The sequence below is a fragment of the Chroicocephalus ridibundus genome, chromosome 2 (genome assembly GCF_963924245.1).
Source record: "Chroicocephalus ridibundus chromosome 2, bChrRid1.1, whole genome shotgun sequence".
In the NCBI taxonomy this organism is placed as follows: domain Eukaryota; kingdom Metazoa; phylum Chordata; class Aves; order Charadriiformes; family Laridae; genus Chroicocephalus; species Chroicocephalus ridibundus.
Genome location: NC_086285.1, coordinates 143,608,314 through 143,625,821, shown reverse-complemented (window position 1 = coordinate 143,625,821; position 17,508 = coordinate 143,608,314). Strand labels below are relative to the sequence as shown.

At 40.1% G+C, this 17,508-nt stretch overlaps 1 protein-coding gene across 1 annotated transcript in view; it reads right to left on the bottom strand.

The window, feature by feature from the left end:
• Positions 1-10,198: 10,198 nt before the first annotated feature.
• The window catches only part of DPY19L4 (dpy-19 like 4), a 30,930-nt gene continuing 23,620 nt past the window's right edge, over positions 10,199-17,508 (bottom strand). The window contains exons 16-19 of the mRNA XM_063327210.1: positions 17,026-17,108; positions 15,105-15,237; positions 14,634-14,792; positions 10,199-11,402 (exon numbers count right to left, since the gene is read on the bottom strand). Coding sequence (XP_063183280.1) covers positions 11,238-11,402; positions 14,634-14,792; positions 15,105-15,237; positions 17,026-17,108 — 540 coding nt within the window. The 3' untranslated portion in view covers positions 10,199-11,237. The remainder of the gene's footprint in view (positions 11,403-14,633; positions 14,793-15,104; positions 15,238-17,025; positions 17,109-17,508) is intronic.

Below are 17,508 nucleotides of genomic sequence, written 5' to 3'. Positions count from 1 at the left end.
GAATTGCACCAATTATTGCATTTAAAATTTCAGTCTGTGGGTGAAAGACATTTGGGAAAAGAACAGTGTGCACCGAAATGGTCCTTCTGAGCTAGGTAAGCACACCTTAGATTGCTGCTAAAACAATCCAGGAGTGGGAATCATCGCACCGGTTATAACGTGATCAATGGCAGCGTAAATCCAAGCCAGGCAGCTCCAATGCCAGTCACTCCCCACTACTCGTCAAACCAAGCGCGAGTCCCAGCAGCGTCTTCCATCCCTGCTAACAAGCAGGAGCAGCAATGTCTCCCTTCACATGGTGACGCTAACAACAGCCGAGGAACGGCCTTTTGCCAAGACTCCGGATCCAGCTGGTCAAACCGTGCTAACATTTTTTTCAATTAGGAATACTCCCTCTTGCTGTTTTGAACACGGGTTTGCTAGTTTTAGTAGGAGGCTGTTAACAAGGCAGGGGGGTTGTAACTTCAGTGGTAACGTATCTGGGCTGGAAGTGAAGCTTTGCTCAAGGAAGCCAGAAACCGTTTCAATCAGCTTTAGTCAAATATGACGGGCAACAGCCAAAGGTGACAACCAACTGCTAGATCTGCACCTCTGCCACCCAGGGAACTACCGGGTTTAAGGAGAGCTGATCACTGGGTGATCACATCACGTTACTACAAGCTGCCAGCCTTTATTTTTACCTTAGGAAAGTGAAGGGATGATCATTTCTAAAAATGGGCACGATGTGAGATCTCAGACTGCGAAGGCAAAAACTAAACCCAAATATTTTTAAGGAATGGTTTACCAGTAACAAGAGGAAAGATCCATCCGTGGCTGACGTGCTGTAGCAAGCTTTGAGTGTGTTATCTTTACTCTTTGTGCCCTACGTAAAAATAAAATGTGAATAATTCCCTGCCTCACAAAGGCACTAGAAAGCTCGTTAACTTACGACTCTTAATGAGCCAGCCAGACCACCCGAATGAGCGTTCGGTTGAGGATGTTTAGATTGGGAGAGAGCTACAGTGCAACATACCCTCTTCTGAAATGCGATGCGTCCTACTGGCCTTACACCAACTCCCAACAAGCAAATTAAATCCTCTCAAAATCAAGGGCTCAGTTGTACCCCACATTGCAAGAGGTGCTGCCCTTTTTATTCTCTTACATTCACACATGCACAGTTAGAAACGTACGGTTTTGTCTACAGCCCGGCAAGACACGAGCTGGGTTTTATTCCCAGTGCTCCCTTATACATTTGAACCCCTCTATTGTTAATGCCCTCGTTAACACATCATTTTGGTGATGTAAATTTAGACTTCTGCTGCCCATCACTCCCACTGATGGCATTTAGGGCGCACCTCACAGAGCAGAACCAGCGGCAACCTTGCTGCCGTGGACACTCACCAGCACAACTGTGTTATTTTCAGCATCCAGTTGCTCAAAACCTGTGCAATGACAAAATGAATCTATATATATGTATTTTTGTGGACACACATCCTACCCTACAATTTAAAGAGATGCAAACACAGTTGAGGTGCCGTTGACTGTGATTAATGGCTTTAAAATGATGTGACTGCATCCCAGCCAGGCATGGCTGGAGCACTTCTCTTACTGGTGTCAGGCAGCTGTGTACGCATTAAATACCCGCTTTGAAATGGTAAAAGTTATTTATAATGGACCAATCTTCATTATTTTGTTGGAAATATGAAAGTATTGATGAAAAGACTAACCATCTCCATCAGTCTTTTCAATGAAAATCATTTTTCTTCTGGAACTGAGGGGTGGGGAGGAAGGTCCAGCTCAGATGATGGGGACTGGGAAAGTCAAAGCACAGGCTTGCGTCTGGGTCTCTTTAGGGTCAGTGGGTGATATTCTGCCCCAGTAACTACATCGAAAACCAGGAAAAAATTGTCCACTGTTCACCGTTGACTCTACATGCTCATCAGGGATCAACAGGCAGATGAGCAGTTTGAGGAACAGTAAGCAATTCTCAAAAAATGAATTATCTATCTACATACAGGATATATTGAAATGCTGCAAGAGTGACCATTCCGGAGTAACCTCATTTCCTTCTCAGGACACTGCCAATAAAACAGTATGGCTCTTTCAGTGTAGCCACCTCTGCCACAGGAACTAGACTCTTCCAGTGAAACTGGAGCGGAAGCCACAGAGACTGATACAGCATTAATCCAAGAGGCAACCTGAGTAAGGACAGTGGAGATGGCTCTTGGAGAAGAAATAAATAGAAATGAGTTAAATAAGCTCCTTAGATAGGAGCACCTCTCCTATGAGGACAGGCTGAGAGAGTTGGGGTTGTTCAGCCTGGAGAAGAGAAGGCTCCCGGGAGACCTTATAGCGGCCTTCCAGTACCTGAAGGGGGCCTACAAGAAAGCTGGGGAGGGGCTGCTTGCAAGGGCATGTAGCCATAGGACGAGGGGCAATGGTTTTAAACTAGAGCAGGGTGGGTTTAGATTAGACATTAGGGAGAAGTTCTTTACAATGAGGGCGGTGAGACACTGGAACAGGTTGCCCAGAGAGGTGGTGGGGGCCCCATCCCTGGAGACATTCAAGGCCAGGCTTGATGAGGCTCTGAGCAACCTGATCTAGTTGAAGATGTCCCTGCTTACTGCAGGGGGGTTGGACTAGATGACCTTTAAAGGTCCCTTCCAACCCAACACATTCCATTCCATTCCATTCCATTCCATTCTTCAGGACACTGTCAGCTTCTATTGCCAAAGGGTCATAGTGAAATTTATTTTTAGGAGTCTTCTGTAGCAAACCTTACCTGGTGAATTGAGGACCATGAATTGCAACCACTAAATCTAGGAGTTGCTATTCAGAGGCCACGCTATCAGCAAGCCTAAGAGCCTTCCTCTGGCCCTCTCTCACAGCTGGGACAAGTCCCTGCAATGCAACCAGCAGTTCAGAGTACAGCTCAGATCACCATAAAATGGGCCAAATTGGGAGGGAAAAAAAAAAGAAAAAAATAATAAAAAAGCAGCAGCATTTATCTAGGTTTTACTAATGTGGAAACAGATACAAATTACACTGCTAGTGTGTGTTTCCAAAATAAGTTTTCACGATGAAATGAAAACAAGACTTAATTTTAATATACCTTTCTACAAAGTGCATAACCAGGTCAGTCACTCCTGCAGCAGTGGTTCTGTGTTATTGCCCAGAGCCGGAGTTAGGTCAACCAAAGAAAGCACACGGGCTCTTTCCAGCACCCAGCGATTATTCCAGGGAGACCACAGCTGCTCAGGGCATCATTTTATATTCACCCTCAGTTTACAGAATCTGCTGGTATTTATAGCAACAGTGTAAAAAGCCAGTCAGCCTGACATGGTTTGGGTCTTTCTCCAAGCAGTCAGTATAGCACCATCAAGACTCAAGGCCTGACAGCAGACACTACCGTCAAAGCTTTGAAACAAGAAGAAATTCCAAGGCATTGTAAAGCTACTCAAAATGCTGAAGGTAAACATATGTACTGCTGGTGTGTTATAACCTACTGAACAGTTCTGTCATGCTCCATATTGCTTTGCATTTGTATATTCCGTATATGCAATTTAATTCATAATGAGATGCATCTCATCTCGTTACTATTAAAAAAAATGTCTATCAATCACCGTTGTTACCTGAGCAATCTGGAAGCACACAGGAATTGAAGTATTGCTAGTCTGGGTCACAGCAAAAATTGGAAAATCTGGGAAACTAAGCCCTAGAGACAAAATACAAATTATTTAGGGGGACAAAAAGCCCCCAAACCAAACCAACAGTAATGTTACCTAACACCTCTCAAACACCGATTATAAGAAGAATATATAAAGTGTATGATCTATTTCACTGGATATTTCTATCATCTTTAGAATTTAACCAGAATAATCTCAAGGTTTTCATGTCATTACACAGTAAGTTATTACAAAGTGGTCTGCAGTCAAAGATTTCACTCCTGCTAATAATATCTTATAAAATGATAGAAGGCTCCAATATATGTAATCATGATCTGTAAAAATTCACCACAGATGTTACAATAGTTGATGTTGCACAGCAATTTATTTCCAGGCGTGTCCTGGGGTGAACGACGTGGGATTAATTTATCTTTCAGTAATTTTACTTTTTGGCAAGGTCCCTTCTAATGCTTGGGAAAACTGCGTTTTTAGAAGACTCTGGTGTCTGAATTGTGAAAATATTTACTTTATAGTCAGCTATGGGATGCGGGTTTCAAGGTCTCAGTGTTTTTGAGCCTTGCCAGGTGCAGGGACGAGGAGGAGCGAGACCCGGGCACTTGACCCAAGCTGGTGCCAACGGGATTATTTTGTACCACGAACATCACATTCAATGTAAATTAGAAAGTTTGCTGAGGAGTTTCTTCTATTCTACGATGGCTGCGATCCTGATTCTTGCCCCAGAGCCAGACCCCTGAGCCCCTTCCCTTCCTCCCAAAGCCGCAGCGCTCACAGTGTCCCACATTTGCTGTCCCCTGCTGGGACTGCACAGCTTCCTGCTGATAGCATGGCCTGAGTATAATCCTCGTATATTTATATTGGTATTGGGATCAATATTGGTTCTTCAGTATTATTAATGTTAATTATTTAGTCTTATTCTATCAAATCTGTTTATATTTCAACGCTCAGCTCTCCTTGTTTTTTCCCTGATTCCCCTTCCCATTTGGGGAGGCGTCATCGGGTGATAGAATAATTGTCTAAACGACAGTAAATTGTTGTGGGTTCTTCAAACCATAGTAAGGTGATGTGCTTGCTTGTGGGGGCTTGACCTTGGCTGGATGTCAGGTGCTCACCAAAGCCACTCTGTCACTCCCCTCCTCAGCTGGACAAGGGAGAGAAGATACAACAAAAGGCTCATGGGTTGAGACAAGCACAGGGAGATCACTCAGCAATTACCGTCACAGGTAAAACAGATTCAACTCAGGAAAATTAGTTTAATTTATTACAAATGAAATCAGAGTAGGATAATGAGAAATAAAAAACAAATCTAAAATCACTCTTCCCCCTACCCCTCCATTCTTCGGCTCAACTTCACTCCCGATTTTCTCTACTTCCTAGCCACGAGTGGTGCAGGGGATGGGGAACACGGGTTGTGGTCAGTTCATCATCTCTGCCGCTCCCTCCTGCTCACACTGCTTCCTTGCTCCAGCATGGGGTCTCTCCCATGGGAAATAGTTCTCCACGAACTTCTCCAATGCAAGTCCTTCCCATGGGCTGCAGTTCTTCACAAACTGCTCCAGTGTGGGTTCTTTCAATGGGGTGCCGTCCTTCAGGAATGGACTGCTCCAGCGTGAGTCCCCCATGGGATCACAGTCCTGCCAGAAAACCTGCTCCAGCATGGGTTCCTCTTGTGGTCTCCTCTTTCCACGGATCCACAGGTCCTGCCAGGAGCCTGCTCCAGCATGGGCTTCCCATGGGGTCACAGCCTCCTTCAGGCATCCACCTGCTCCAGCCTGGGGTCCTCCACGGGCTGCAGGGGGATATCTGCTCCACCATTAACCTCTACAGGCTGCAAGGGGACAGCCTGTCTCTCCATGGTCTTCACCATCGGCTGCAGGGGTATCCCTGCTCCAGTGCCTGGAGCACCTCCTCCCCCTCCTTCTTCCCTGACCTTGGTGTCTGCGGAGTTATTTCTCTCACGTATTCCCAGTCCTCTCTCCAGCTACAGTCGCTGTAGGGTTTTTTTTTCCCCATTCTTAAATACATTATCCCAGAGGTGTTCCCGCTGTCGCTGATGGGCTCTGCCTTGGCCAGCCACGGGTCTGTCTTGGAGCCGGCTGGCATTGGCTCTGTCGGACACAGGGGAAGCTTCTGGCAGCTCCTCACAGAAGCCAGCCCTGTAGCTCCCCTCTTCTACCAAACCCTTGCCATGCAAACCCAATACATTGCTGTAGGAGGATCTTTAGGGAGAAAGTCCGAGTTCAATACTTCCATATGAAGCACCTCACATTTTGCTGCTCATCCTCACACCAGTACGTCCCAACACGACATATGGATCCAGCCTGAGCAGGCCGCTAACCCTCGAGAGCTGTCAGAGAATTTATGCTGCCCCGTTCAGACAGACATTTGAACTATGCTGTACAGCCTTCGCTTGACTGAGAATTGCATATGCCAATAATACAACAAAATACAAAATTCATTTTATTACCGCAACAGAGGAAGGCGGTTAATTCATTATGAACTACGTGGTTTTTGTGAAAGGGTATCGGACTTCTCAAAAGAAAACATAAACAGTTTGTGTCCCAAACAATCCACACTTTCTGGGCTTAGCTTTTATTACAGTTTTGTTTTTTTCCCAAAAAAAAGTTTGTCACAAGAGAAAAAATATTTACTATGTATACATAATTTTGATAAAAAACTGTCCAAGACAACAAAGAGGATAAGAGGAATCAGATTCCTTAGATTTGTTATTAAATACCTGCACATAGACACGTCCATGTGCCACACACACTACTGCTCAACGTCACCGTTAACAAGTAAAGCACCACCAACAATTCTTCTGCATTACTGAAGTAAGAGTTTGAAACTTTGAAAGGCATTAAACACCCACCTCTCTTCCACCAAATAAAGAGGTAACCTTAAACACCACTTGAAAGGCAGAATTACATAGATTCAATTGAGCTGAAATCAAAAATGTTGCCAGATCAATTACACATTTAAACATCTAGTTGAGGTACCAAACAATTCAGAAGACCTTTAGGCATCGCTAGCCCTGCATTTGGCGTAGCACGAGTGCAGCAACATAATGATGATATTTCCTTTTAGCTGTATGGGTGAAGTAAAAATGATTACTAAAATAAACACACACTATGCATTTTAATATTTTCACTTTTTTTTTCCCCATCGAAGTGTTAAAAAGAGTACTAAAGGCATGACTATACAGATTTATGTTGAGGTATTATTTCACATTAAATATTGCTTGTGTTGGCATAAACTCAGCTCTTCTCTCATCTCTCATACCACAGCACTCTAGAACCCATCTGCCCATCAACATACAGGGGATTTACAGATTCAACCACCACTAGCAATAATAGAAGCTACTCATTACATCTCCAAATCACAGCAGTAAACCAGATGTCTTGAAATGCAAATGCAACATGCATGCCCACGCATTCATGCAAACAGCCTACGCTTTCTCCTCTTAGATGTTTGGTTAAAGGACAGGTTATATGTAGTTAACAGCAGTCATTAAGAAGCGTTTCAATGACAGCTTACAAATCCCTACGACCTGATCTCGCGGCTCCTGTTCATGTGAATCGCATGGAAAAGCTGATGAAGGGTCACAAGATTTGGACATTTGCAGATGACTTAGTAAAAATAAGGTGGTAAGAACAAGATTTGGTCCCTAAACTCCTACCTTTCAGTACACAGTAGTGCCACCAGAGCAAACAGTTTGAAGAATTTTCAATGCCTGTTAAACATTTTGGCCCTCTTCAATATTTGTGTATCTCCTCCTTACGCCTGCAAAGGATACTGTATTTACGATTGTATTGTATTAAACCCTATTTCCATTTACTTTGTAAGAAATAAAACCAGTATTTTTTTAAAATAACATGAATAGAAGCTTATGTTCTGAAATGCCTTTACTTAATTAGTCTCAAATATCTCCTGGCAAAATCTATCAACTGAGTTCAAGTATGTGATAATTCAGGAAGTGAAAGAGTGTTTTTTTAAGACTAAGACAAAACTGCACACGTCAGTTTAGCTGTGGCTTGATTAAACTTTAATCCACAACTGTAATGGTAACAGCTGAATGCCTGAGAACACGATTCTCAATTTATTCTTTCAAGGTAATTTTTTTGCATTTACTATGATCAAGCGTATCAGAAATTGGAACTGTGAAGGAGGAAATAAGCCAGCGAAACAGCAACACCGATTGCTATTTTAACTCTCACTCTTCCCAGCACACAGCTGTTAGCTGGCTGGCGCCCATCCCACCTGCACCACTCACTACACAGGCCTCCCGGGGGGCTGGGCTAATAAGACACAGTGGAAGCTCTAGAAATCAGAGGGACAGAAATTTAAAAGAAAAAAAAAAAAATCTTCACAAAAAGAAACACAAACCGAGTTTTTTGTTTGTTTAATAAAAGCTTGCAAGGCACATGTTTCAACTGAATTGCAACATCTACAGCAAAACAGATCAAAATTTGCAAAACGTTCCCCCAGCCCTTTCAGGGAGTTAAACCTGTGACCTGGTTGAAAACCAAGCTAGGGTTGTCTGTGCAAGTCCGATGTAATTATGCATTATTGTTATTGTCCTTCTGAGGGATATCATGAAACTTCCTGTTTCTTTTACACAGAAGGCGGAGGTTAGAACAGACAATGATATTTTTGCTAATCCATAGCTGGATAAGAAATTCAAGCTTATAATTTTCTTTGTAAGATATGATTCTCTTCCAGTTACTCGTTTTAAAAATGACGCCTTTTTCCTGGAACAACAGCAACGTTTCTCCCACATAAAAGGCTCCTTCCGTTACTTAAGGCTGCTGTGCCAATGGTGCTGCAATACAATTTTCTCTAATATAAAAAGCAAGGTAAAAATTGTAAATGATTCTCCTAAAGCAGAATCAATTGGAGTATCAAGAATACATCTTAAAAACTATGACAAAACTAATAACAACAACTATGTCACAGTTCAAATAAAGTTCGACATGTTCGTTTAAACATGTATAAAGGCCAATGTGCTACAAGACAGTTTTCTTTAGATGTACGGGTGGCCTTGTTTGTGTTTTTCTTAACATGTGTGCTCTACATGTAAGTATTCAAACTACTTTCTATGTGGTAACGCATACATACAGCATTGGGGTAAAACACAACAGGCAGTCAAGGATGGTTAAATATTGCATCTTGGCATGGCAGTCTAAGGCATGAAGCCGTAAGCTATGCGACTTCATCCACCCAAGTGCAGTTGTAACCCTGAAGTTCGCTACCTGGAATGCCTTATTGCTGTTATGAAATGGTATTCACGAATGATTAACTTCAGGCGGGTAAATGACTGACACACAGACATGTAATTCCTTGACAGTAATTCAAACAAACTTAAACTGTATAAGGAACTCTAAACTTACTTCCAAATATTACATCTACATCCACACTAGCACATACAGAGAAGGTTCCTGCAGGCTTGCCATAGCTCAAGTTAATACACCAGCTTCTCTTGTTACGTGGTAATTGAAAAGTCTGAAACAGTTCAGTGCAGTAAAACATGCACTTGTGCATAAGCAAATAAATGCCGACTGCGTTTGCCAGAGACACACACACACACGTATACACGCTACCCTCAACACAATGCCTGCATCCCCAGAAAGGATATTTACTTTTAACTTGTAAGTTATACTGATAAATGTTCCTCTCAATGATCACATCCAGTATATTTGATGGATTCATCTGAACATTGGTTTCAAATAAAATGCATAATTTAACAACTTGTCACGACTCATAGGCCTAAAAATACAACTGAAAGGAAAAAACAGATTACAGACATGTTGACTTTTAAAATAAAGCTTTTTTCTTTTAAATCACTCCGATAGCGATAATAGGTTTTAAAAAAATCTCAGCACTACCTGTTAGTGTCAAGTAAGCAAATGTATCTGCACAGAGCAGATCGGAATCACGCATATACACCAACGTGCTGCAGTTCCTAATAATTTCAGAGTTAAAATCTCTGAGTTTGCATTTTACCAACAAGCGCGGTAAGGATCGTTTTGCAGCTCTCATGTGCAGAACGGTCTGCAGATTTTTGAGTTGAAGGTTCATCCTATTACGCTAGATTCTTCATTAAAGACATCTGGGCTCCAAAGAATCGTTCCCACATGGCTGGTAGACTGGTCTCTGGGCCAGGTGTTGCAAGAATCCATAACTATAGGTAACTCCTAACAGAGGAAATAACCTCTTCCAAAACTTACATCCTGTTTTTTTGTCCAGCTACACCTATGTAAGCAAAGTTACCATTACCTTTTCTTGGATTTTCCATTCACAACACCAGGGTTAGGCCCAGAGTTGGAATTAAAGCATCATTCTTCAAGATAAAGCATTATCTTGAAGGTATATCAACGAGCAACAAAGAGGATGAACAGATAATTTGTTAAGAAAAATAGCTGTAGAGGCAAAGGGGGTCACATAAGGAAGACAAATTTTAGAGGGAAGCAAGACTGCAGAGTACTTTCCCAAATTTTCAAAGATCTCAGTGTAATTGCATAATTGATGTAAAAAATAGCTATGAACAACTGTACCATTATTTATTAATGGTGGTGATTTTAGTGTTTTAAATTACAGTTATGGCACTACCTTAATATAACTATCACATAGTAAGTTGAATGAAATGAATACCACCCATCCCTCCCCATACACACACACACACACACACGCACACACCAGCACACACACAGAGGGGGTGAAACAGAAGTGCAGAAGTCTCAGTAGCAAACCTAGTTGTCCTGCTACACTTGTCTAAACAAGCGTGGCATACTTGTGTATACTGGCCCATTCTGATGGCTGCTAAGACACACTTAGGCATACACACATCCACATTTAAGCATGGAAAAATCCTGAAGACAAGTTTTTTCCAAACCGAAGATCTGACCTCGTCAACTCCTACTGCCAGGTCTAAGTTCAAGCACTTCCACCAATGTCTCTCTAAAAACGTAGAGATCAGCGCCTTAATCTATGGAAGTGTTGTTTAAATAAAATCTTCCTTACTTGATTTATACAAACACTATAACTATACGTAAGATGCATGAATGTGAGTTTGATAAACATAAAAATGTTTATAGTGGAAGACAGGAAGAATTAAAACAACAAAAAAAACCCCAAAAAACCCAAACACTTACTTGAAAAGACTCGGGATACTGATTGCTTTCTTGCTAGAAAATAAAAGCTATATGACTTAAATGAGCTCTTTAAACAATTTTTCTGCATTTACTGAAGTCTACCCACATTAGCTCTCTAACGCTAAAGTTAGAAATCTCATTTACATGAAGATTAAGATGATCTGTAATGGGAAGAAAAATGCAAAAACGTGGAAGACTCTCACGCTTTGTAGAGACTGTAAAATTGACATATTTTCCCATTTCCTTCAAGGATGGTATATGTGTCTGTTGATCCGTAGTTCAAAGAATTCCAGTCTGGTAAAATAAAGTTGTCAATACACTGCATGTGCGCGCATGTATCTGCAAAAATAACTTCCTTGATCAAAAGGAACTTTTCCAACTGAATTTCATTCACAGTCAATCCTCAGAAAGAAGCTTGCATGCTTTTTCATGACTGGAAGGATATCACAGTGTTGATTTTATATACAAAGTAGGATCTATTCCAGTATACCCGAGTGAAATAATTCACATATGGAGAATAGTTCATTTTGATTTCATGACAAAATCGTCCGTATTTTGAGTAGGCATAACTGTCGCCTTCCTCACAAACCACCTGTCAGAAAAGAAGATCTAATTAAAATACTGAAGATAAGCGGTTACAGAACATAATTCTGTACATTTAATTTACTTCTGTATTCTGAAAATTTCATTTACAATAGACGTTTAATTTCCGCACTGTATGATTCCAATAAACTGAAAATATATTCCCTTATAATTTGTTTAAGCATCTAAAACAGCCTTGGTGAATTAAAACCTTTGTCAGGATAGTAGACATTAAAATCAGTGTACTTTATTCACACAATAAAGAACAACAGCAGTGGAAATTATCCACATGCCCCATTTACCCAGTACTTCAAACTTGATCTGCATATAGCAAACTACCCATGTAGGGAAGGAAATTCTCAATTACTTTTTCCAGGCCAAGTAAGTTTGACATACCTAATAAAGACTGAAGACACACACACGTATCACCCTATAAATTCCAACCAATTGACTTGGAAGGAAATTGTGCGCTTTAGCATCTACTAGCTGATAGCCTTGAAGAAATCCCTTCGCTACTTGTTCTGATAGCATAAGTTTACATGGGTTTAAAAAAAGGTGGTACCACAAATTAACGGAGAAAAATCTACCGGTGGCTACGAAATGCAAAGATATTTCCCCTGAGTTTCAGGCCTTCAGCAACAGACTGCTGGAAAACATCTGTCTTGCCCCATCAATAGCTATATGCTCTCAGACAGTGTCAGAAACAAGGTATCTAGGATAAACTAGGACTACAGGACACAGTCCAAGCTAGAAAGTAACGCTTTTCTTCAACACAGCAATTTGGAAAACACATTCATAGACCTGTCAACAGGCTCTCCACTGTCTCTCTTACTTTGGGAATAAATAAATGCTGCAGTCTCCAACTACATATGCCCTACCTCCCATTAGTTTGCAATGTCTTGATAATTTTTCAATATGATCTAGACAATTTTTGTTAGCAAGCAAATTGAGAGTTTTGTTTCAAAGCTTCCTGAGAAAACACACCAACATTCAGGAACAAACTCTTCCAACTTTCTGAAAAAAATACTTTATTCCTGTTGGCCATTCCAATATTTTTTCTACAACTAGCATTTTTAGCATCCAAGTCGGTATGGACTCGGCCACAGACAGCAAGCATAAGTGATGTTCATTACTAGCCAACCACTCTTCTAAAAATATTGAATGCTCAGTTGTCTACCTTTAAATGTATATACCATTTTTTTTTGTTATTTTGATTTAGATTACAGACATTCATCTGAACAGATTTTAACTGAAACTCTCATCATGAGCCTTCTTTTCGCCTTCTTCATCTCTCCACTATAAATCGGATAACCCTTGTCACTTTGACAATCCTAATTACACTAAAATACTAAATGACTAGTTTTGTGTACTGACAGTGCAGTGTGTGGCATTTATCAAAGACAGGTTCCTTGCACTGGATATTGTCTTTTGATGTTTCCCCCCTCTTAATTAAAATTATCACAAGCAACAGCTGCTCTGAAAAGTACTGGGAAGTGTTTCTTAGGATGAACTGCTAAATAACTGGGTGTTACGAACTAAAGGAAGAAACCCATTCTGATACATGAATCAAACAAAAACTTAAAAACCCGACAGTGCAACTGTGCTGCTGAAGTTAGGATGATATCAGGATTATGTGCAAGAGAGAAGCATGCAAGAAGCGTGGAGATGAGATATGCAAGAGAGAAGGATGCAAGAAGCGTGTAGATGAGAGATGCAGGAGTACGAGGGAACGGAATCCTGAAATTGTGGTTAATTGTTCCAGCTGACATCCCAAGTGTGAAGAGGGAATGGAAACTTACTCATGCAAAAACAGATCTGAGAAGAGACTGAGAGATAACATATGCTGATCATCAATGATGATGGTTATTCATACACACACACACTCTGTTATCGTATAGTGTATTGGTTACAACATGAAATAATCACGGCATACAAGATTTTAGCAGCAAATCAAAGAAAGAAAAAGCATAGATCTCAGCAATGGTGAGGAAGTTAATAGAAAAACAGAGACATTATCATCCATGGATAAATTGTCCAGGAAACCTACAAGTGAAACTGACACCATTTGTAGATTCCTGGGGAAATTAAAGAGTAATTCCCTAAAAACATATCACCCCCACAATTACTCCCCCAAATGAAAGCAAGTACAGAAATCAAATGCTTGCATTACAAGTTCTTTTGAAACGTGTATCATCCAAAGTAGAACTTATAAAACACCTAACACAGATGAACAGCTTGTATTTTTCCAAGAATGGAATGTAAGACTATATACAAGAAACATATGTACCTCCCCATTCGAAAAAAAAAAAAAAGCATTCAAACCAAGTATTAACTTGGTATAGCTAACATACAACAGGCTGTAACGTCAAACAGATGCTTGAGTTCTTTTTCTTAGTCAGGAAACCAAGTAAATGAAGCTAACCTGTGATGGCTTAGAAGTAACTGGTGACTCCTCCTCCCCTGGTGACCTGAGCATAAGCAACCAAACCCTAAGTGAGTTTACAGCCACTCCTGCCTCTCTAAATTAAAAACTTTCGATGAATTCCCAGGAAGCAGAAGTGGTAATGAGACCACTTCATAAACCTCATCCTACTCCCTACTTTAGCAGCAAGAGCAGCTCCATCAGCATGCAGAGCAGACTCAGCATGGCAATGACTGAAGCAGCATTCATGGGTATCTTCGTAACTCTACAGTTTATTCAACCAATTTTTCTAACAGCTGTGGCTTAAACTATCTATTGGGGTACTAAGCTAAGTGGAAGGCTGAACCAAACTCATAACCTCATCGTTACCAAATAGGCTGTACTGAATTGAATGGCAGACTGGTCCTCACCCCAGGCAGAGTCTTAGAAGAACTGAGTTTATCCATTTCAAAATTTCATCTTTAAAGTTAGTAAAGAATACCCTCTGAGGCGGGGCTTTACTGCTTTTGTAATAACCTCTTCAGCTGTTACAGTCTTAAACATTTATATATATTTAAATGGTATTTAATGATTGGCACAAAACCAGCACAGCTAGATACTGATGTATTAGGAGGGATTAGGGCAGTTAAATAGCATGGGGTAAGATTACAGGCATGTAAGAAAGACAACCCAAAACTTAATTGACCACTTTTAAAACTTTTTAGTTTTTGCCTACATGCCAATTACAATCAGAAAAATAAGATCAGCATTATAAGATTATTTCTTTCAAAATGAATTATTTATGCATTCAAACATTCGTTTTTTCTTACTGTTACTTACATGACCATTAGCAATATCCAATAGATCTTTAACTCTACATCCTCTTACAGGTCCCACTTCATTGCAAATTGAATCTTCAATAATCAGAAAATTGGCTTTGTAAGATGTCAGTATCTTATAAATATCCTCTGCTGACCTCTTTGAATAGATCTGATAAATCTATAAATTAAGAAAACATGTTCATGTAATGCAAAAATCATTGATAAATTAAATATTTGGGGGTCATGGTATTTGGAATGCTGCTCACATGCAGTGGGACCAAACAAATAATTTGCATTGCCAGGTGGCCCTGGGGGCACAGAAGAGCAATGTAAATGTGTGTGTCATGAGGAATGTTACGAGGTCATCTTCTTTGGAGCATTAACATTTACAGTACTCCCACACATCTCATTTAAGCACATCAGTCTTACATGATGGAACAGGCTATAAATCACTGATAATACACACACATTTATGGAACTGGACACTCACATTTTCATTTCTTTTTAGAAGATCATCATCATTATATAAAGGCAAGCTCGACACCATCCATCCGGTACAAAGCTTAATCACACCCATTAACTGTGGGCTGCCTGCAAACACAGCAGCCACAGGAGCCTGTCGTCTGCAAAAGCAACATCAACATACACATCTGAGTACAGGATGCATTTCTCAAAACAATGTTTTTAATTTTAAACCCCGTGAATCTCATAAAATGCTGCAGTATGAATTGGAGTGCATGAAGATATCATTGGGGGTCTAATCACAATTGGTGTTAATGCTGCAGTGGCAGTAGTTTCCTTGCCAGGAAAAGCTCAGACCTGCAGCAATACGGAGTTTGCAAGGAAGGTCTCCTGCTGGGGCGAGGGCTGATGGCCATTCTCCTCCTCTCCTTGCAACCCATGGAGCACCATTCAGAGAGGTCCTGGAACGTATCAAACTATTGCTTTTCTGAATGGTTGCTGACTTGTGACAAAACAAGCTTGGGAGGGAGGGTAGGTAGAAGGAGAAACCACATGATGTTATCTCGGAAGGGAAAGATTTGTGATTATTTTCATTTGATCTCCAGGAATATGTATTTAATCATCTACAAGTAAATAGTCTCATGATAAAGAATAACACCTACAGTAATTAAGTTTCTGGGTTTGGTTTCATTTTTTGACTATTTGTATTCCTGCATTAGTGAAAGAAAACAGTCATTGTCACACTTCATTACAGACTTTGGGCAACTTTTCCTGCAGAGAAAATTCAAAATAAATTCATTTTATGAGAGAGAAACTTTTAAGAAAATATACTATAATAATGACATTCAATTAAAATTCCAATATGGACATCTAAGTATATCCTTAAAAAAAAAATTCCTTATTTCCATTAAAAATATGAACAGCTGCTACAAATAAGGGCAGTCAAATTGCTCTTAGCTGAGTGAATCTCAGTGCAATTCACCATGATTAATTATGTACTTGAAGTGTAATATATGCAGACTAATGCAAAAGCCATTAGGTACTTGGCATTATTCCACTTGCTGCCTTGAAGAGCTACAGGAGTGACAAACAACATACACTACTATTAACAGAAAGAAGAAATTGGCTGGAACACCATAATTACCAGCCTTGTCTTTTCTGAAGATGAACAGGTTGACATTAAAGACTACATAAATACAGAAAATAATCTAAAAAAAAAATACAGTTGAAGGTAAGTTAGTTATCTGAACACATGGGATCTAACTTTCAGAGAAGTATACTTCCTAATGACATAGTTCAAAGTTAGACTGAATGAGGCCAGGACCCAGTTCTGAAACTTTTGATGAGAAGAAAAATATATCTGTGAAAATAACTTGACTCAGAATTAACTACGTATATGGCTCAGCATGAACTATATAATATAGGTCAGGATTTGCTATGCCCTGCCTAGCCAGCCAGATAAGAACCTTTCCAGCCTTCTGGTCAAAGGGGAGGTTTGAATCATACATGTTAAACTGAATGTTTCTTGACTGAAGTCTCTAAATCCTCACATTCAGGCATTTCATTTTACTGGCTTGTGCACACAAGAATTTCAGCGTTTCTGTCCCCTGTGGAATTACAATCAACATGAATCCTCTAATCTACTGAGAAGTTAGTGTGCAAAGAACCAAGCACTAAGATGTCCACCTTTATTTGGGAATTGGGTCTAGCAATGATGATACCTGTGATTTGCTTGCATGTTTCATGATCTTTTCCTCTTGTAATCAATGATAAATTCTTCGTTCTAATACCAAACTTTAAATACACATTTCTCCTCCCATCTACCCCTACATCATGTAATGACTTAGCAAGGGAAAACTCAAGATTCATACAGGTAGCTCCACAAAACACTGAGATAAAAATACCCTGACATAAAGAAGTAAAATAGAAACTTAAGACTTCATACTTACTTTATCCATGTCATGAGTTCTACTGTATCAGGATCATAGAATTCTTGTAGTTCTGAAAGCTCTGTCATTATCCTAGGGAGAAACTGATGGAAACATATTTTTGGTTACTTACAGTTAAAAAAAATAATCTATAGAGCACCTCATTACATTAAGGCCTTAAATAACATAACAGAAATGGGTTTCATCTGAGTTTTCCCTCCTGATTGGTATTTTTGTTTGAATATTTTGCAAAACATGCTGTTTATACTTACCTGACAGCAGGAGACCTTCTCCAAAATAAGTACATTAAACACAAGTTCTCATCTCTCTCTATTTTATTATAATACTTATAATTAAAAAAAACGGAACACCCCCCCCCCCAAATTACGTGGCAACAACATTCATCAACTTTAACTAGCCTTAAATGCAGCAAAACCACACTTCAGGTTTTCATATGCAAATGCATATCAATAAGGACACTGAACCAAGAAGCTGACAAATCCC